General features: G+C 56.7%; 2 protein-coding genes across 12 annotated transcripts; one reads left to right on the forward strand and one right to left on the reverse strand.

Annotated features, from left to right (window-relative positions):
- The first annotated feature begins 905 nt into the window (after positions 1-905).
- Positions 906-12,281, forward strand: PHOSPHO1 (phosphoethanolamine/phosphocholine phosphatase 1). Of its 6 annotated transcripts, none has more exons than XM_067022057.1 (6): positions 958-1,132; positions 2,342-2,440; positions 4,434-4,543; positions 5,362-5,483; positions 6,199-7,060; positions 10,923-12,281. In XM_067022057.1, the coding sequence occupies exons 3-6, from the start codon at positions 4,499-4,501 to the stop codon at positions 10,992-10,994; spliced, it is 1,101 nt and encodes a 366-aa protein (XP_066878158.1). In that variant the 5' UTR covers positions 958-1,132; positions 2,342-2,440; positions 4,434-4,498; the 3' UTR covers positions 10,995-12,281. The 6 variants fall into 6 exon arrangements, with proteins under 6 accessions (XP_066878161.1, XP_066878158.1, XP_066878160.1 ...); XM_067022059.1 differs by lacking the exon at positions 10,923-12,281 and adding an exon at positions 1,238-1,270 and having other exon boundaries at positions 959-1,132; positions 6,199-7,910; XM_067022058.1 differs by lacking the exon at positions 10,923-12,281 and having other exon boundaries at positions 961-1,132; positions 6,199-7,910.
- Positions 8,072-18,614, reverse strand: ABI3 (ABI family member 3). Of its 6 annotated transcripts, XM_067022063.1 has the most exons (9): positions 18,095-18,564; positions 17,752-17,909; positions 13,258-13,425; positions 11,828-12,004; positions 10,275-10,360; positions 9,993-10,088; positions 9,671-9,813; positions 8,996-9,133; positions 8,072-8,686 (listed from the first exon to the last, which is right to left on the reverse strand). In XM_067022063.1, exons 3-9 carry the CDS (start codon positions 13,390-13,392, stop codon positions 8,523-8,525), a joined length of 939 nt encoding a protein of 312 aa, XP_066878164.1. In that variant the 5' UTR covers positions 13,393-13,425; positions 17,752-17,909; positions 18,095-18,564; the 3' UTR covers positions 8,072-8,522. The 6 variants fall into 6 exon arrangements, 4 of the variants coding, with proteins under 4 accessions (XP_066878164.1, XP_058903086.1, XP_066878163.1 ...); XR_010838334.1 differs by lacking the exon at positions 17,752-17,909 and having other exon boundaries at positions 9,671-9,841; positions 18,095-18,566; XR_010838335.1 differs by lacking the exon at positions 17,752-17,909 and having other exon boundaries at positions 8,072-8,765; positions 9,671-9,841; positions 18,095-18,566.
- Between the last annotated feature and the right edge of the window lie 4 nt (positions 18,615-18,618).

Below are 18,618 nucleotides of genomic sequence, written 5' to 3' on the forward strand. Positions count from 1 at the left end.
TCAGGGCCTTTGCATCTGCGCCCTCTCTTCTCCCGGGAGTGGAGCCAGGGAGACTAGGGAGGGCTGAAGTTAGACCCAGGCCTGGGGCTGCCCACCTTCTCCCCACCCACACAGCCCCTTTGTGACCCCCATGAGTTAGGTGTGCCTGGGTTTGAATTCAATTTTTCCTGCTGTCAACATTCAACCTTAGTGCTGCCATCTAGTACGATACCCGGTTCATAGTATGTTCTCCGTAAATAAGTTTATTTCCTCTCTAAACATAATCTTCTCTCCGCCTCACCACCAGGGTGGGAGGGCATAAGGGTGGGGCGGGTGTGGCTAGGTAAGGACTCAGGGACCGAGGAGAAAGTGGGTTTTTTATTTACCACACTACTTGCAAAGGGGCAGAGTTTGGCCCCCAACTTAGTGTTTACAGGGTAGGGGAGTGGGAAAGTCGGCAACCCCCTGTGACCTGTAACGGGGGCAAGGGTCCCAAGGAGCGGGGCGCAGTGACTCCGCCTGGAGGGCAGAGGGCACCTAGCTATGCGCCCCTGGGAGAGGAATTGCTTTTCCTCGGCGGGGTCAACCGATCCCTGCTCTCGGGCTTAGGAGAGCAGAATGGAATAAGGGCTGGAGATGGGGGTGCATTTCTGCAAATCTCCGGGATCAGAGCTCTGGAGGCGGCGATGGAGAAAGTCCACAGCCAGGGCACCTCCAGGTGTGTGCTCGGGACTTAGTAGAGGCCCGCAGCCGCTCTAATGAGGGTGCCCCCAACCCACGCCCCTCTGAAGGGACGCGCTCCACCTCCACTCTCCTACCCTTCCCCACCTTCGCTCGCGCTCCGGGAGCCTCCAGGGCAGCCGGGAGGCGTGGCCTGCCGGCGGCCCATCCCCTTAATGTTCTCCGGCGCCACTGTGATTGGACAGACGCTTGTGACGTGCGGGGACTGCGGTGGGCCGGGGTGCTGCGGCAGCCGCAGCGCCTACCGCGGCTCGGGCTCGGGCTCCGGCTCCCGGGTATTTAAAGGGGACGCGGCGGCGGCCCGGGGTGGGGATGGGGGGCAAGTGGAGAGTGCGGCCCAGATGCACATCATCCACGGCCCCTCGGGAGTGGAGGGACTCGTGAGAGCCGGAGCCCAGAAATCCGGGGGCGGGTAAGACACCGCGTCCCCTCCAATTCCCGTATGCACCCCTTGCTCCATCCTGCGCCCAAATACCTCAGCTAGCCCCTCTCCCCACTCTTTACACTCCAAACTCAGCCAGGACAGACGTCTGCAGCCCCCGCTCCCCACGTGAGTCCTGGGTTTCCCGAGGTGGGGAGGGCTGGGGTCCCAGTGTGGGGTGGCGGTTGCGCCGAGTCTGAGAGCGCTCTTTCACGCGCGTGTCATTGGGGGAGTCTCCGGGGTGGAGGAATGAGCCCCCCTTCTCCTACCCCAGGAACGGGCTGTCCGAGTTTCGGTCCGTCCCCGACTCGGACAAGGCTTAGGAATCCGTGCTCCCTAGCTCCCTGCCACCCATGAGTCCCCTCGACTCCCGAGCTGCCCGCTCGCCGCCCCTCACTGGAGCGAAGCACCCGCCAGCTGGGGGTGTGCCAGAGTGCCTGCTTTCCAGCCACCTCTAAAAATATCTCTCCCCCCACTCCACCGGCAGCTGCCACCTCCTTGCCCATTGAGTATCCCCTCCTAGCTTGTCCACGCAGGCAGGGCGAGACCAGAGGTGACTCAGGGTCTCAGCTTCCTCACTGGCACTAGAGCTCCAGGACTTCAACCCAGTTAGTCAGGACTGCAAGCTCACAACCCAGGGGGGCAATAGGGAAAGTTCTGGCTGCAGTTTTCCCAAGAGGCAGTAGAGACCCCTGAGTTCTAATCTTGATTCTGATGCTGAGTGACCCAGGATGTTAGCTTGACCTCTCTGGGCCTCTCCTATTCACTGCTGGTGGTGGTGAGCAAGGAATAGACCATGATGAAGTTGGGAGTGCTGTCTGGGGGAGGGAGAGAATTCCGGCCTAGTGGTGGAATCTGGTTTCTAGTGGTTGATACTAAGAAGACGCGTTACTGTAGTATCTCTGGGGTCCTTGTCCCCACCACATCCTTATCCTGCACGTTTCTCGTAGAAAACCGTTAAAGCTGCTAAAACTCCATCCATCCATTAAGAGGGCACTTCAAACTTAGGACCTATGCTTGTTTCCCTCCCCCATCCCCAGGTGTCCTCCCACCCTATTCCCATAGATGTAATGTAGCAGCACTTGTGTAAAAAGGTGCACAGGGCGGGGTGGAAGCAGGGGGAGAGAAGCACTGCTTTTAGGTAGGACTAGAGCGCAGACTCCCTGCCAGCCTGATGAAACCCTTCTCTCTCTACTCTAGCCTGCAGGAGAAGCTCAGAGGTCCTGTCCCCCTTTCCTCTGAGGGACTCTTTTTTGTGACCACAAAAGGATTTGATCACTCAGGACAAAGCTAGCAGAAGTGAGTACCTTTTTAAATGTCACAGGAGCCAGATCCAAGTGGGGCCTGGGGTGCCTCTGACTACTCTGGGGTAGGGGTGGGTATCACAGCATGGCCTTCTCAGTTTTTTGAGGGGAGAAACCCAGGATGCCTGGCTTTCTGCTCTGGGGACCCAAACAAGGACAACTCACCAAATAAGTGTTTAACTGATTTCCCTGAATACTAGTATTAGATGAAAAAAATGCAAATATTTCTTTTGCTATGAGAAGTTTTGAACATGATTAAAAACCAGCAGACTATTCCACCAAATTTAAAAAAGAAAAGAAAAAGAACCAAGGGCAATGAAAGCTGGCTTCTGGGTGGCTCCTGGAGACTTTTTTTTTTTTGCGGTATGCGGGCCTCTCACTGTTGCGGCCTCTCCCGTTGCGGAGCACAGGCTCCAGACGCACAGGCTCCAGACGCACAGGCTCCGCGAGCATGGCCCACGGGCATGGCCCACGGGCATGGCCCACGGGCCCAGCCGCTCCGCGGCATGTGGGATGTGGGATCCTCCCGGACCGGGGCACGAACCCGCGTCCCTTGCATCGGCAGGCGGACTCTCAACCACTGCGCCACCAGGGAAGCCCCTGGAGACCCTTTTTTATCTTTGTATCTGCCCGGCACATGTCTGTCCGTGTTTGCTTTTACAAGGGGAGTGGCATCCCTTGACCTTTTCTCTTTGGATTTGCCTGGCCCCTGGGGAACATGTGATATCAGCCAGGATTCTGGAAGGCTGAAACTCCCTCTAGATGGAGCCTGGGGACAGCCCTCCTACCTCTAACCCCCCAAACGTGCCCTTCCTTCACCTCACATGCCTCCCTCCCCTTCTCTCCCATCTTTTTGAACTGTGTCTCTTCAATTCCTAGATTACAAGTTCTTACGGAAAAAGCTGAAACCCACATCCCATCCCTAGCGAAAGGGTTTAACGCATGTGTGGTCAGGGAGTGGGGAGGGATGGGGTACCTCAAGATGGAGAGCGAGAGAGCCCCTCCCTCCTGGGATAATCCCAGTCTCTGTTTTGAGGGCTACAGCTTCTCCTTGCTGTCCTGGGATGCTCTGGGGAGAGTCAACTTGACAGTCAGAGGGGTACCCAGTGTCACCCACTCTCACCACCAGAGGGCAGCAGCCAGCCAGACCTTTGCTCCTTTGCTCCTTAGCCTGTCTAGTCTCCTGGCTCCCAGTAGCTTTCCAGACCTGTCCCAGCTGCATCTAGTCTCTCATTTAACCCCAGGATGGAGGGGAGGCACTGGGAGTTGTGGGTTTGTAGCTGCACTGGTGAAGCCCCCACGAAGCCAAACCCTGTCCCCAAAGTTACATAGCAAAGTCCGGCAGAAATTTCAACCCAACTCCTGCTGACTGCCAGGCTCTAGAAGCACCAGGGAGGAAGACAGTCCCCGATCACCTGTGGTACCCAGGGGTCCCAGCCCCCCAGCTGTGGTGCAGTGAGCCTGGTCATCTGCCCCTTCCCCTTAGAGGGCAGAGGGCAGGCAAGGTTGTGGCTAGGTGTTCATGAACCAGGCTCTATGTGCCATCATAGCCTTGGGCAAGTTATTTAATGTCTGAGCCCTTCTCATCTGCTGAATTCATGAGATTGTGATGAGCAGGGAGAGAATATGAGTGAAGATGATCTGTAAACTATGATGCACCATACACAAGAATGGGGCAATGACCATACAGAGAAAAAAGCACTGGTCTCAGACTCTGAGATCTGGTTTTGAGATCTCTCTCTGCCACATACAGTGGGTGATGTCTGCACAAGTTGGTTAACCTTTCTAGGTCTCCAATAATATCATCTGTAACCTTTCCAGCATCGTGGGGGATTGCTAAGAGGGTGTCTAGCAAGGGCTTTGTGGTCCTTAGCCTATCTGAGGGGCGGTTTTTACTGAGTGGTTCCTGGGGCTCAGGAGAGGGGTTAGGACAAGGAAACAAAACCACCTGACTGGGCACCCTCAAACGGACCTTGTGTGGTTGTCAGGAGCTCTGGACGACGGCTGGAGGCCAACAGTCCCTACAGGTGGTGCCCAGGGTGATGTACTGACAATGAGCGGGTGTTTTCCAGTTGCTGGCCTCCGATGCCTGTCTAGGGTAAGTGGATCCCTCCAGGGGTCTCTTAGGATGAGGCCTCAGCTCCCATGTTCCCATCATGGGGAGGGAGGGGCCCTATCCAGCCCCTTTTAAGCCCGCCCTCACCTCTACTGTGCCTCCGCTAATCCCTGGAAGCGTCCATCCCAGGGGTGGGGCCCTGATGCTTTAAATCCTCAACTCCAGGGATCGTGGGCCACTGAACACTGAAACTCACAGATGGATGTTGGTGAGACCGGAAAGTGACTCTAGGGATGAAGTCAAAGGGACAATTATCTTAGGGAGGCAGATAGCAGGTTCAAATCCCAGTTTGGAAATTAGGAGCTTGGCCTTCTGTTTACAGGATGTGCCATCACAGGAATATTGGAAAGGGAGTTAGGAAGAAACCAGAAAGAGGGGTGGTTCTGTCTCAACTAATTGGGGTGGGGGGTTGAGAGGCAGAAAGGCAGCATGGTGGATATCCCGAAGCTGTACATAATCTCCTTGCTGCCCCTCTGTCACATAAAGCTGCTGTCAGGCAAAGAGGCAGGGACAGGCCGCAGAGGGCATCTCTCCATTGGCTTGCCTTCGTGCCCTCACACTTGCCCTGTTGCCTCCCATTCTCTCCCTTGTGTTTCCCACCCACCGCCCCCTGCCCCAGCATGATTAACCCAAGGTCCTGACTTCCTGTCCCTTCTTCCCCGTGCCCCCTGGCATGACTTCCTCCTAGCCCTCTTCCCCACTCCTGCCTCACCCCCCCCACCCATGTCCCCACTACCTGCTCCCTCCTCTGCCTTTTCAGCCACTGCTGCTCTCTCTCCTCTCCCTTACCTGTCTCCCAGGTATGTCGTGGCCTGGCGTGGGAGGCTCCGACTTCCCCAAGCCCCACTGCTTCTCCTGCTGCCCGCTTGCTTCGGACTCTGACAGAAACCCCACCTGCTGACAAGTTCCTCCCAGGGAATTGGCAAGTGATTAGTGATGAACTGTCAGCACAGGGCCCTAAAACTCCCCAGAGAAGTTGTGTCCCATCCTTGGACCCCTGCCCAGTGCCACTGGCTGGAAGCAGCTCACAGAGAGCCTGCCTGGATTTGGGATAGTCAACCCACCTGCCTGGTTCTTCCAAGAGCTAAAATCCAATTCTCTGGCCAGTGCAGAAGCCCAGGCACCTAACTCTCCAGGCCTGGCACCGATTGCCCACATGCCTTGGGTGGTGCCAACAAGTCTTCCCTGGCTCCTCCTGTCCACACCAGTCCCACAAGCCATCGGCTGTGCATGGCCAGAAAGGGGAACGAGGAGGCTGCTGCATTTGCGTGAATGGGTGGTTTCCCTTGACTATGTTTGTTAGGAAAGAGGGAGGAGAGAGTCCCTCCCACCCTCCCCGTATCCAGCGGACAGCTGAGGTCACTGGAAGTCTCCAGAATAGTCTAGTCCAGAAACCTCCCCGAAGGAGTGCCCCCTTGGAAGCTGCTCTTCCACTCTTTTAAGCTGACCCTCGTTAAGCCCCCATAGCCCCGGATGAGAGTAGAAGAAGCAGGTGCCGAAGAAGCCCTTCTGGGTTCACGAGGAGGATGGCCCCCTGAGGATAAACCCCAGCGCAGTTGACCGAGAGGTGCAGGGGGTGGGCGGGGAAGGCTGGGGGTGGGGACGGCGGTGCTTAACCTGCCTTGGGTCCTCCTCAGGTCTTGGACGTGCCAGCGCCTCTGGCCGAGGCCCGCTAACCAGCCTCTCCCCGGCCGGCTCCCGCCGCGCCCCCTCTCGCTTGCTCCCTCCTCCTCCTGCCCCTCTCTCCCCCGCTCCCAGGACAGCGGGATGGCTGCGCAGGGCGCACCGCGCTTCCTCCTGACCTTCGACTTTGACGAGACTATCGTGGATGAAAACAGCGACGACTCCATCGTGCGCGCCGCGCCGGGCCAGCGGCTGCCCGAGAGCCTGCGTGCCACCTACCGCGAGGGCTTCTACAATGAGTACATGCAGCGCGTCTTCCAGTACCTGGGCGAGCAGGGCGTGCGGCCGCGGGACCTGCGCGCCATCTACGAGGCCATCCCCCTGTCGCCCGGCATGGGCGAGCTGCTGCAGTTTGTGGCCAAGCAGGGCGCCTGCTTTGAGGTTATTCTTATCTCAGACGCCAACACCTTTGGCGTGGAGAGTGCGCTGCGCGCCGCCGGCCACCACAGCCTGTTCCGCCGCATCTTCAGCAACCCGTCGGGCCCCGACGCTCGGGGGCTGCTGGCGCTGCGGCCTTTCCACGCGCACAGCTGCGCTCGCTGCCCCGCCAACATGTGCAAGCACAAGGTGCTCAGCGACTACCTGCGCGAGCGGGCCCACGACGGCGTGCACTTCGAGCGCCTTTTCTACGTGGGCGACGGCGCCAACGACTTCTGTCCCATGGGGGTGCTGGCAGGAGGCGATGTGGCCTTCCCGCGCCGCGGCTACCCTATGCACCGCCTTATCCAGGAGGCGCAGAAGGCCGAGGCCAGCTCCTTCCGCGCCAGGGTGGTGCCCTGGGAAACAGCCACCGAAGTGCGCCTCCATCTGCAACAGGTGCTGAAGACGTGCTGAGGGCGTGGCCTGCAGGGGACACCCGGGCGGGGAGGAGGGTGGGGGTCGGGAAAGACAAACCTAGCTTTATTACCACCTTTCCCTTTCGCTTTGGTATGACCCTCCGGGAATTTCCGGAATCCTAGGTTCGTCCATAACCCAGCTCTGCTGCCTCCCCCAGTTCCACTGCAAGCAAATCCCGGAGTCTGCCCCACCCGGGTGGTGCGCATACCTGAGCAGGCAGCAGTGTTTCCAAAAACCTGGTACTCCCAGCTGGGAGGAAGGGGTTCCCTGGCGCGGTAGAGAAGGAACATCTCCCGCTGCGTTGGGTTAACTGTTGCCTTGGACTGCATGATCTCCCTCCCCAAGTCTTCTGTCAAGGGGACCCAGGTCCTGCACTCTCCACCACCCCCTCCCGGCACCGGACTCCCCGCGGAGAGAGGTGGCGCTCTCTGCCCACGGTCGCAGGCCTAGATCTTGCTTTACCTACTGTGACCCTACACTGCACTCCTTGCCTCCCTCCCGCCCCCCAACCCTGTCAGCATCCCCACAGGAAAAAAAGCCAGAGAGCACAGACACCTCCTGGTGGTCGAATGAGGTAGCACACTGTCCGGGGCTCGGGTCTGGCCAGCCAGGGACCTCACAGACCCCGAAGATATCTCCTCGCACCCCAGCCTCGTCTATGCAGCAAGAAACCAGGGACTTAACCAAAGTTGCCCCGCCGACTGGGCCCTCTGAGTCCCCCTTCTCCCGTATGGAACAGAAAGCCATGATGTTTTAAAGCAGAGCCAGCGGAAACCCAAGGCCCTCCTCCCTCTTTTGGTGTTTCAGAGCTATAAAGGAGGTGAAGGTGGCTGAGATCTCTTGCGCCGCAGCCCGAGGGATGAGGGTGAGGCGATCTCTGCTCTCAGAGAGCCCCACTTAAGTGAGGGAGCTGGTGCCCACTCTTGGAGGAGTGCCCAGCTTGGGGAACCAAGACTAAATACATAACAAAGCAAGCAACAGGCAAAAAAATCAGGGTGCAGCCTATCTTTGCAGAGGGGCACAGGGGTCTAGTGCAGAGGGCTCAATGAGCACCGAGGAGATGGGGGATACTGCTGCTTAGGGCAGGCAGAGGGGGCTCAATTAACAGGAGCCTTACAAGTGGGTTGCCTTTCAGTCCCTCGGTTCCCCAGCCCTGCAGGGCAATCATCAGGTCATCAGAGTTTTATTCAAAGTTGGCACTTGCAGCTGGAGACCCTGTCTTGCATGGCGTAAGGGTCCCCTGTGGATAAGGTCACAAAACTCCTTGGTTTCCAGTTCTTTCCTGTCTCCAGCAGGCTTCTGGAGAAGGAACAGATGCAGCTCACCGCCCAGGAGGCGTGCAGGCCTGGTCCAGTCTTGACTGTGGAGCTGGCTTCGGTGTGGGCCTCAAGAGGCTCACTCAAGGCTGTGCTTGGGTCAGCATCCCAGAGAGCCCAGACTGTCAGCAGCTGGGTTCCGCATAGTTCCCGGGAAAGAATCCAGACCCCTCTGAACAGACACCCTCACACCAGCCATCAGAGTAGCGGCGGGTGATGCAGATAACGGTGCCCTCAGAGAAGGAGAGTTCGTTGTCCTTCTGGCGGATGTATGGGTACAGTGTCACCACTGCAGGGCGGGAGGAGAAGGTGCCATGAGATGTGCCTCTTGCCCTGCCACAGGGATGCTGGTGCCCACATACTGCACCCTAGGGAGCAACGTGGGGAGTGGGGCAGGAGATGCCTTCTCCAAAGCCCCGGGACTCCTCCCCAGCTGAGATAAAATGCAATATCAGGCCGGCTGCTTCTCTTCTCTATGGGGGTGTGGGGAAGAACAGCCTCACCCCTTTGCAGCTGGAGGGGAGGATGGCTCTGGGCTAGAAGAAGGGGGAATCCTGACCCCAGGATCTGGTGCCTTTCAATCCCAGGAGTCAAGTACCTTTCTCCAAGTATGCATCAGGGACCCAGCTGGGTTCTTCAGGCCCAAAGCCTGGTGGTGGCGGAGGTGGCAGCCCCAAATCATCTACAACCAAGGGTGGAGGAGGGGGCAGGTCCAGGGGCATGGGCAGCTCTGGGGCTAGGGGGGAAACAGAAAGGCTGCAAGTGTCACACAGGCAACCCCCTCCATGCCAAGAGACTTCAGTGTTGGAGAGCAGGGCCCCAGGATCTACCCATTTTTTTTGCAATCTGCTTTCAGCCCCCATTCATCCTGGTCCTCCCACAATGCCTCTAGCAGGTAGTAGGTGCTCAGTAAATACAGTAACATTGAACAGTTGTAGGGCTGTCAGACTCTGCCACTTGGCTGAGTGAGCCAAGGCATTTACTTTAACCTCTCAGGCTCAGCTTCATCTATTAAATGGGAGTGTGAAGATCCTTGGAGGTTAAGTAAAAGTGAGAAAATGGATGAGAAGCTTTGACCCTGGGATCTGGTATAAAGCGGGGGCTAAATAATGTTAACTCCCTCCGCCGCCTTTCTTCCCGTTACTCCTGCCTAGGACAAAGTGGTCACTGACATAGACCCAGTTGGATCCAACAAGGGTGAGGGTGGGGAGAAGTATTGGGAGGTGAGAATGACCGGAAAGTTGAGCTAGGAGGAGATGGCAGAGTTCCTTACCCGTTGGGGGCAGGCACAGTTCCCCCAGCGGAGGGGGCGGCAGGAAACCGTCGGAGGCAGCAGGTGGAGGGGGTGGAGGGGGTGGAGGTGGGGATACTGCCTGCTCCTGAGTCGTGGAGACCCCACCGACACCTTCGGCGCTGCTGAAGACCAGAGAAAGCGGGCGCTCGGCTAGATTGAGGGCGGGGGGGGGGGGACACCTTCCTAACTCAGCACCCAACTGGCCCCGCCCCTTCCGTCATAAGCCCCGCCCCTGTGACCCAGAGTCCTCTTAACCCCCCACCCTTCACTACCACCCCCAACCTGGACCTGTGCGGCTCACCCGGCCGAGGCCAGGGAGGAGGCAGAGGAGGCGGCGGAGAGTTTGCCGTCCGGCACCACGGGGAGCTGCACAGGCTCGGGGATCCGGGGCGCTCTCCTGGGGGTGGGCAGAGACAAGGGGTGTCCTCAAGGGGAAGGCATCAGGCGAGCAGGCGGTCGGTGCGGGGGGCGGGGACGTGGCAACTGGCGGAGGAGGAAGTTTGGCGCCCGGCTTGAAGGGGGCTGTGGGGGAGTAGGGTTTCTGGGTGGGGCGGTGCAGGTGAGAATTGGGGGGAGGCCTCACCCCAGGGTGGCGGAGCCGGGTGTGGCAGGCGCCTTGATGCTCTTTCGAGACAGGGTCCCGGTCCGCGACAGCTGTGTGCTCAGATCCTGCGGGGGGAGCAGGGGGCGGGGCTGACACCCGGGGGCGCCTGCCATACCCCCTCATCCCAGAGAGGAAATGGGGGAGGGGCAGACGAGAACTGGGAGGCAGAGCGCGGACACAGCAAGTTCCCGGTTCCACTTCCCAGCCCCCTGTCCCGCCCCACCCCGCCCCACCCACCCTTGCTCGTTGCCTGGATCCCAGGCCTCAAGTCTGCCTAGGCTCGGACAGGCACGGTGAGAAGGCCACTTCCTCTGCATAGCCTCAGCGGCTGAGCCCCACCCCGCTCGCAAAGCATCTCAGCGCTCAGCTTGGTGGTCCCTAACTCTGAGAAACCCCAACTCCAGTGCGCGGCTGAGGAGGTAGAGGTTGACTTAGAAATGTCCCACCTGTCATTTTCGCAGGCCTGGGGAACTGGCTTTGGGGAGTTTGGGGCAGAGAGGAGCAGAACATTTAGAGTGTGCCAGTGACAAGCTGCAAACCCACATGCAAGGGAGCGCCTCTGTTAGTGACAGGGTTTCCCCAAGAGCGGGTGCATGGGGAATGATGTCCTCTGCCATCCTTCACAAGGGACAAGACAAAAAGGGACTCGAGCTCAAGCATAAAGAATTTAAGTTGGACAGACGAAGAACGTACTGGTGAGGAGACCTGGTGACTGAAGGAGGGAGTGTGCTTTCTCTTTCTGGGGGGAGACGGTGTGTTAAGGATATCAAGGGGCCATTTAGATACAGGGGAGCATCCAATCTAATCTGGAATGTTGGAGTGTGGGGACAAGTACTCAACAAAATGGGATGGGGGGGGTGTCCTCTCCCACCTCTCAGAAGGACATGAGCTTTCAAGAAAATGCCAGAGTCATTCACCATGTCCTTTGAGTGGCTGTGTCCCAGCCCCTTCCCACCCAACAGCAGGGTGACTGTTCGGTGCAGTGACCTCAAACCTCCAGACAGAGGAAGTTGCCGATCTCATGTGGCTGGCCCTCCATTCTCATGCACAGCCTGACATTCTCCCTCCCCCCCTTCCCTTTCACACACACCAGCCACCCACAAGGGGGGGGGGGTGCCCAGATGTCACTCGCAGCAGATCGTGTGATACAGGGTAAGGTCAGTCATGAAGAGAGGGGTCACGAATAATTTTTAAGGAAGAAGGGGGTGACGGGACTCCTCTAAGGAGGCCTTGTGGAGTAGGGGACCCACTTAGAGTGATGGCTCCAGGGAGTGAGGACGGAGAGGGACTGCAGCTTGGGACAAGAACATGGTTGTGGAAGAAAACTGAGGGTCTAGAGAGAAGAGAGCCATGAGGCAGAAGAGGGTGGGAGAACTTCCTTGGTGGTCCAGTGGTTAAGACTCCGCACTTTCACTGCAGGGGGCACAGGTTTGATCCCTGGTCAGGGAACTAAGATTCCCACGTGCTGCATGCCACAGCCAAAAAAAAAAAAAGAGGGTGGGCTGTGGAGAAGGAGGAGCCCCTCTCTCTACCTTGACCCCGTGACCGATGTCATCCAGGCAACCGAAATTGAGGGGTCTCCTGTAGTAGGGCGTGAGGGGAGGCAGGCTCTCAGGGGCGATGATTTTCTGGCTGGGGGGCAGCCGCTGGACGGTGGCTAAGGTACCGATCTCCCTTCGGGCCACCTTCTCCATATGCATGTTCACCATCTGCAAGACGGGGTTGGAGATGACAGTGGGGCAGCCTCTGCACAGCACCCTTCCCCTTAAGACTCTGGGGTGGGAGGGGCTTCCCTGGTGGCGCAGTGGTTGAGAATCCTCCTGCCAACGCAGGGGACACGGGTTCGTGCCCCGGTCCGGGAAGATCCCACGTGCCGTTGAGCGGCTGGGACCCTGAGCCACGGCACTACGCCTGCGCGTCCGGAGCCTGTGCTCCGCAACGGGAGAGGCCACAGCAGTGAGAGGCCCGCGTACCACCGCCAAAAAAAAAAAAAAAAAAAAGACTCTGGGGTGGGAGAATGGACCACTGGAGGCAGTGAAGTCCAGAGAAAGAGTGAGTTTTGTCCGCAAGGGCACACAGCATTTGGGGAAAGGGTTGCCAGTTGAGGATGGAGCCACTTTGGAGCAATTTCCTGGTGGAAGGGAACAAGGGCTATTATTAGCTGAGCAGGAACTGAAGAAGAGAAAACACAACATCCCTGGGGATGCTGGGAAGAGACTGGACTGGCTTGGGAGTAGAGGGGGATAAAGTGGGGGTGGCTGAGAATTGTGGCTGGATCAGCTCTTCCTTGGGGGGACAATAATATAAGTGAATTAACTTCCTCTTAGAATGTACTGTGGAGAAACCTACAGCACTGAGAGGGTGGGAACTCCAATCTGCTGGGGTGAGAGGAAGAGACACACCCACACTGAACATGTGAGTGATGCACAGGCCAGACCAATGTGTAGCTGGATCTGTGCGTGTGGTTTATGGGGCAATTCCTGGGCCAAGGATCCAGGAAGGAAGGAGGAGAGTGCGTATGCTAGATGGGCGGGGGGTGCTGTGTGGTGGTGGCAGTGCTTCCAGGGCTGAGGATGACCTTGCCAAGCAAGCACTCTGAGTCTGGGATATTTATAAAATCACCGCCTGTGTTTATATGGAAACAGTGTCCATTTGCCTCTTTCCTGTCCTACGCAGCCACCGTGATAGGGAGAGCCTGCTTTCTACCACGTAGGATAGAATCCAGAGAAAGATAAAGTTCTGCCATCAGGGAGTTCCTGGTCAGATGGGGCAGCAAGGCTCACCCCTGAGACACAGACACAAAGACGAGAAGGCACGAAAAGTTTGGGGAGTGCCAGCCTTCTGTGATAGAGGTGGGCATTTGGACATGGAGGGAGGCAAGAAAGAACAGAAGATGTAGAAGATGTCCAGGTGGGGCTGAAGAGTTGGGGTCTGAGGCGAACAGCCTTCCCACAGCCCTTACCTGGCCCAGCGTGCTCACACGGGCTTCCACCTGCCGCAGGGCTGATGCCTGAAGGTCCAACATACGCAGAGTGTGTCCAGCCAGGTTGCCCACCTGGTAGGCTACACTGGCCAGGGCCTGGGTGGTGAAGGCCATGGTCTCCTCCAGTGCCTTCCGTTTGTCTGTGGCCTGAAATACACACAGCCCTGGCCTGAGGCTAGCATGTTCCACTGGGGCCCTGGCTGGGCGGGCTGGGATGGGATGGGGCATAGGGAAGGTGGGGGCTGAGTTGGGAGAAAGTGGCAACCCTCAGATGTTTGAGGAGGTTTCTGTAAGAATGACATGGTAAGAAGGACTCAGGGGACATCAGGAAAGTGAATCTGCAGCCCTGAGGACTGGATGCAAGGAAAGGAAAAGGCACCCTTCTCAAATAGTCACACAGGATTGGCTCCACCATCCTCCTGAAGCGATTTTGGTTGGGGGGCTAGCTAAAGGGTGAATTGTAGAAAGGAAAGAGGAAGTCAATAGTGGCTGGAAGAGATATTCTCAGACTTGAAAACCAAACAACCAACCTCAGGCCCCCATCCCAGACCTTCTAACCAGAATCCCCTGGGCGTGAGGCCAATGCATCTGTACCTCTAAAAGTTCCTCAGGTGACTCCTGTGCTCCTGGTTTATCTCCAGTCTTCAAGTTGGTGTTTGGGAAGCAATAATCTGACCCATTTTATAGATAAGAAACGGAGGCCCAGGAAGGGTGACTTCAATCATTCATTCCTTCCAACAGCTTCCCAACACACTGAGAATAAAGCAACTTCTAACCTTGGCCCATATAGGGCCTCCCAAGGCTGCCTCCTGCTTTCTTCCTCACCCTCGTTGCCTTCCACTCTCCCTCACTCACGCCCCTCAAGCCAGATTGGCCATTGGGTCTCTCTTCCTGATCAAGCTAAGATTGTTTCTACCTCAGGACTTTTTTTTTTTTTTTTTTTTTGGCTGCGTTGGATCTTTGTTGCTGCGTGCGGGCTTTCTCTAGTTGCAGCGAGCGGGGGCTACTCTTCATTGCGGTGCACAAGCTTCTAGTTGCAGTGGCTTCTCTTGTTGCAGAGCATGGGCCCTAGGTGTGCAGGCTTCAGTAGTTGTCGCACATGGCCTCAGTAGTCATGGCACGTGGGCTCTAGAGCACAGGTTCAGTAGTTGTGGCGCACGGGCTTAGCTGCTGCGTGGCATATGGGATCCTCCCGGATCAGGGATCGAACCTATCTCCCCTGCATCGGCAGGCGAGCTCTTAACCACTGTGCCACCAGGGAAGTTCCTCTACCTCAGGACTTTGCACTTGCTGTATTTCTTTCTAGAATCCTTATTAAATCTCAGCGCTTCAGAGACACCTTCCTGCACCACCCTAAGATCTCCCCCAGCCCACTTCTGTATTGACTCACTATCAGATTTACTCTGTTCTCTTTTCTTCATAGCATTTAGCACTATCAGAAATGATTTATCTATGTACTTTATTATCTATACCCACATACACACACACACACACACACACACACACACACACACACACGTAAGCGTTGTGAGGGCAGAGAGCTCATCTGTCATATTCCGTATCCTGTCCTGGAATAGAGTGCCCAACACACAGACGATACTTAATGCATATGTGTCTGTGAGTTACTCAGTGGATTGAATGCAAACGCAGACACTTGCTGGGCATCTTCCTGCTGCATGCCAGGCACTGTGCCAGGTGCTGGCCAGGGCCACACTTCCAGTCAGTGGTGGTGGGGTGGGCAGGGTTGAAGACAGAAGAGAGTTGTTTTTCTGTCCCAGATCAGACTGTGCGGGCTGGGACAAAATTTCTCCAGTCATTTGGTTCCCCAGACAGCTTCCTCATCTCAGGTCAGGGACACGGAAGGTAGGGGGCCAATCCATGACAAGTCTGAGGAGAGGCCAGTGGAGTGGCCAGGAAGGCTGCACACTGGGGTCTCCTTGCTAAGGGCTCTCAGGTACTCCTCAGGGCCTGCAGTGGAGAACAGACCTAGAACCTGTCCGAGCAGGGTGCTGAGAGAGACCTGGGTGCCTCCAGTGTAGCCCAAGCCAAGCTCAAGCCAGAGGGCAGGCCCAGAACTTTCTGGACAGCACACACACACACACACACACACACACACACACACACACACACATACACACCGCCCCGCACCCCCTCCATGCTTTTCCCCTCAGGTGATCCTGCCTTTCTGTTCCAACTGAGGGAAAGAGCTGCTCGTTTGCATCTAATTTACATCTCATCAACATATGTTACCAAGTGCCTTGAAAAGGCAAAGAAATCAAACCAGAAAGCATAGCAGGTCTTATTCTAGTTCAAGACCTTCCTTTAGTAGGCAAGGAAATGAACAAAGGCCCAGAATGAAGCAGTGACTACTTCTCTGGTCTTAGCTGGCCTCTCCTGTACTGTCCCCTCCCTGGACTGGCATATGGAATTTATCACTGGACTTTTCCTGTCAGTCCAAACAGGAAAAATGTCTGCTTGGGCCCAGCTCTGGGAGGCTAGAGCCTGGATGCCTACTGACCCCTGGCTTTGGTCTTAATCGTGAGTGAGGTCTGGAGACAAGGTCTGGGATCCATCTTCATGGCTGACTGCTTATTCATCATGCAAATCACCCTGTCTACAAATTCAATGGACCCTGACCGAGAACTCTGCAGTTCACCCCAGCCTGTCCTTCCCCATTCCCCACGGGTTTCCTGACACCTGGTTGGGGTGGAGGGAGGGGTGAGGGAGGGAGGAAGGGTGTGGGAACAAGGCTTTGTTTAAGACCAGTTCTGAGAAGTCATCCAAACCCTTCCTTAGCATTTGCTCCCCAGACAAAGATCGTCAGAGAAGTCAGGAAAGGTAACTGGTTGTGTGGTCTAGTAGTTAGTGTTCTGCATGAAGGAAGCATAAATCTACAGATTCTGACCTGGGTCACGGCTTCCGATGCCCTGAGTGTTTTTGCAAGGGCTGCTTCACCTCACTAGAATTGACTTTTCATATCTATATGTGTCTTCCATCCTTCTGATGAAAGATGATGATGATGGTGATAATGGTAACAGCTGCCATTTATCCTGCCCTTCTTAAGGAGGAGGCGCTGGGCTAAATGCTTTAATACATTATTACATTTAACCCATATGACCACTGTGAAGGAGGGTATAAGCATCAGAGGGGAAACTTGTCCCAGGTCCAGGAGTTGGACATTGGTCTCAGCTCTTTGCGACCTCAAATTCTGTGTGCACACTGTGCAAACGAGAACCCATCTGGAAGTGCTTTGACATGTGCAGAAGTTACTGAAGGAATGGGAAAGCCAGCCTCCATCCTAGGCCACAGAAGGAGCATGCCTTCCAGTGCTTGGAGAATAGGGCTGGCTTACAAGCCACATTCCAGCCCATCTGCAGTAGCTACAATCAGTCACTCAATATCTACACGCGGGGTAGCATTTTCAACTAGAGGTTTGGGGGGTGCTGCTCTGGAGTCAGAGTTGCCGGTTCGAATCCAGATTCTACCACTAGCTTGGAGACCTTGGGAAAGTGAGTTAACTTCTCTGAAGCTCAGCCTCCTGGTTGTGAAGTAAGAGTGGTCCTCACCTCACAGACTGGGGTGAGGACTGAAGGAGGCAACTGAGGGCAGTTCGGGTGCAGAGCAAAGCGGCCTAACTGTTGTTATCATTGACTCTCTTTAATCTGCCATTTTCCCATAAGCACTTGCTCCTTTTATTATTTTTTTTTTTCTACACTCCTACTGAGCCGGGAGGTCCCAGTGCAAATAACTGTCTTAAAATCATACAGCGTGTCAGGGAGGGGAAGGCAGGGAGGAGACGGCTCATCTTCAGAAGTCAGGAGTCCTGGGCTGATGCCCGCTCTACCATTGCCAAGCTGTATGACTTGGACAAGTCACCTCACCTCCCCTAACTGTTGTTTCTTTATCTATGAAACTGGAATAATGATACTGTCTCACAAGGCGGTTAAGAGGGTTAATGAGATAACAGAGCTGCTCGATCGTTGCTGTTTCCCATGCTCCAGACTTGCGGTCCTGGGACAACCCCACAATTTAGAAAACTATTCTAAAATGCCACTATCGGGCTTCCCTGGTGGCGCAGTGGTTGAGAGTCCGCCTGCCGATGCAGGGGACGCGGGTTCGTGCCCCGGTCCGGGAAGATCCCACGTGCCGCGGAGCGGCTGGGCCCGTGAGCCATGGCCGCTGAGCCTGCGCATCCGGAGCCTGTGCTCCGCAACGGGAGAGGCCACAACAGTGAGAGGCCCGCGTACCGCAAAAAAAAAAAAAAAAAAAAAAAAAAAAGCCACTATCCTTATCTTTTGCCAGGAGCCTGTTCCTGGCAGTCGTATTGTCCGTCTCCTTGCCTCTGAGTCAGACCCCATCTCTTTAACGTGGCGTAGTCTGACATCTCTGGGCTCTCCCTCAGCTATCAGGAGCAGAACTTTCCCTCAGTCCATCTCAAGTTTATGACAATGGGAAGTTCTTCTGAAGTCTCACCTAGAGCCAGCTTGAACATGGAATGATGGCACCAACGGGTGTGTGAAGACAAGTCTTTGGGCCTCTGGATCTGAGTGCAAGGCTAGGAGGGAGATGAGCCTAGGATGAGGCCTCGTAGCAGGACGGGGGAGCGCTGCCTGGCGGGCATCTCTGAGGCTCTGGGGGAGAGAAGGGGCACGGTGGGGGCTTGGGGAACGTGAGTCAGCGTTAGTTTGCGGGACCGGGAGGGGGCCGACCTGGAGTGGGAGGATAGATCAGCCCAGGCCCGGACCGAGCACCTGTGAGGATGGGGTCCGGGCCCCTGGCGGGGCGGGGCCGCCGGGGCTGCGCCTGCTCTGCTTACCTGCACGTAGTTGTCCTCGCAGTAGTCTGCGACTCGCAGCAGGGAGCTGTAGTTGCCCCGCAGGGCCTCCCGGCCCGTGGGGATCTCGAACTCCTGCAGCTGCTGCAGTTCCGCCATGGCCCCCCGCCTCTGCCTGGCTCCCCGGGGAGCCCGCTGGTTTTGCGCCTCACCCTGCCCTTGATTGGTCGCTCTGCCTTCCCTCTCTCTCACTGCTTTTGGTTTCCTCTGCTCGAGAGACCCAAACCCACTTGCAAAGGGCAGACATGCTCATTCCGGTACAAGAGGAAGTTCGTCCCCGCTCCCTGAGCCTGTGCTTCTCTGTCCCCTGCCCAGGGGAAGGGGGAAGCTGGGGGCCCCTTGCGGGGGCCCAGCCCCCCAATCCCTCCCAGCAGAGGAAGCCAAGGTCGGGGCGGCTGTGATTGCTCCCTGGGCCTGGAGAGGAAACTGCAGCGGGGGCTGGGATGGGAGACAGGAGGAAGGGGGCTGGCCTGCTCTGGGGGTGGAGATGGATTTTCCACTCATGG

Source organism: Kogia breviceps, chromosome 19, assembly GCF_026419965.1.
Source record: "Kogia breviceps isolate mKogBre1 chromosome 19, mKogBre1 haplotype 1, whole genome shotgun sequence".
Lineage (NCBI taxonomy): Eukaryota > Metazoa > Chordata > Mammalia > Artiodactyla > Physeteridae > Kogia > Kogia breviceps.

Coding starts and splice junctions, on each gene's coding strand:
- PHOSPHO1 (XM_067022057.1), top strand. CDS start 4,499: ATGAGCGGGTGTTTTCCAGTTGCTGGCCTCCGATGCCTGTCTAGG. Junction 5,484..6,198: donor AAGTTCCTCCCAGGGAATTG/GCAAGTGATTAG, acceptor GGTCCTCCTCAG/GTCTTGGACGTGCCAGCGCC. Junction 7,061..10,922: donor TGCGCCTCCATCTGCAACAG/GTGCTGAAGACG, acceptor ATCCTTCACAAG/GGACAAGACAAAAAGGGACT.
- ABI3 (XM_059047103.2), bottom strand. CDS start 18,211: ATGGCGGAACTGCAGCAGCTGCAGGAGTTCGAGATCCCCACGGGCCGG. Junction 10,089..10,274: donor CCCGGCTCCGCCACCCTGGG/GTGAGGCCTCCC, acceptor GCCCACCCCCAG/GAGAGCGCCCCGGATCCCCG. Junction 9,814..9,992: donor TCCTCCCTGGCCTCGGCCGG/GTGAGCCGCACA, acceptor TCTGGTCTTCAG/CAGCGCCGAAGGTGTCGGTG.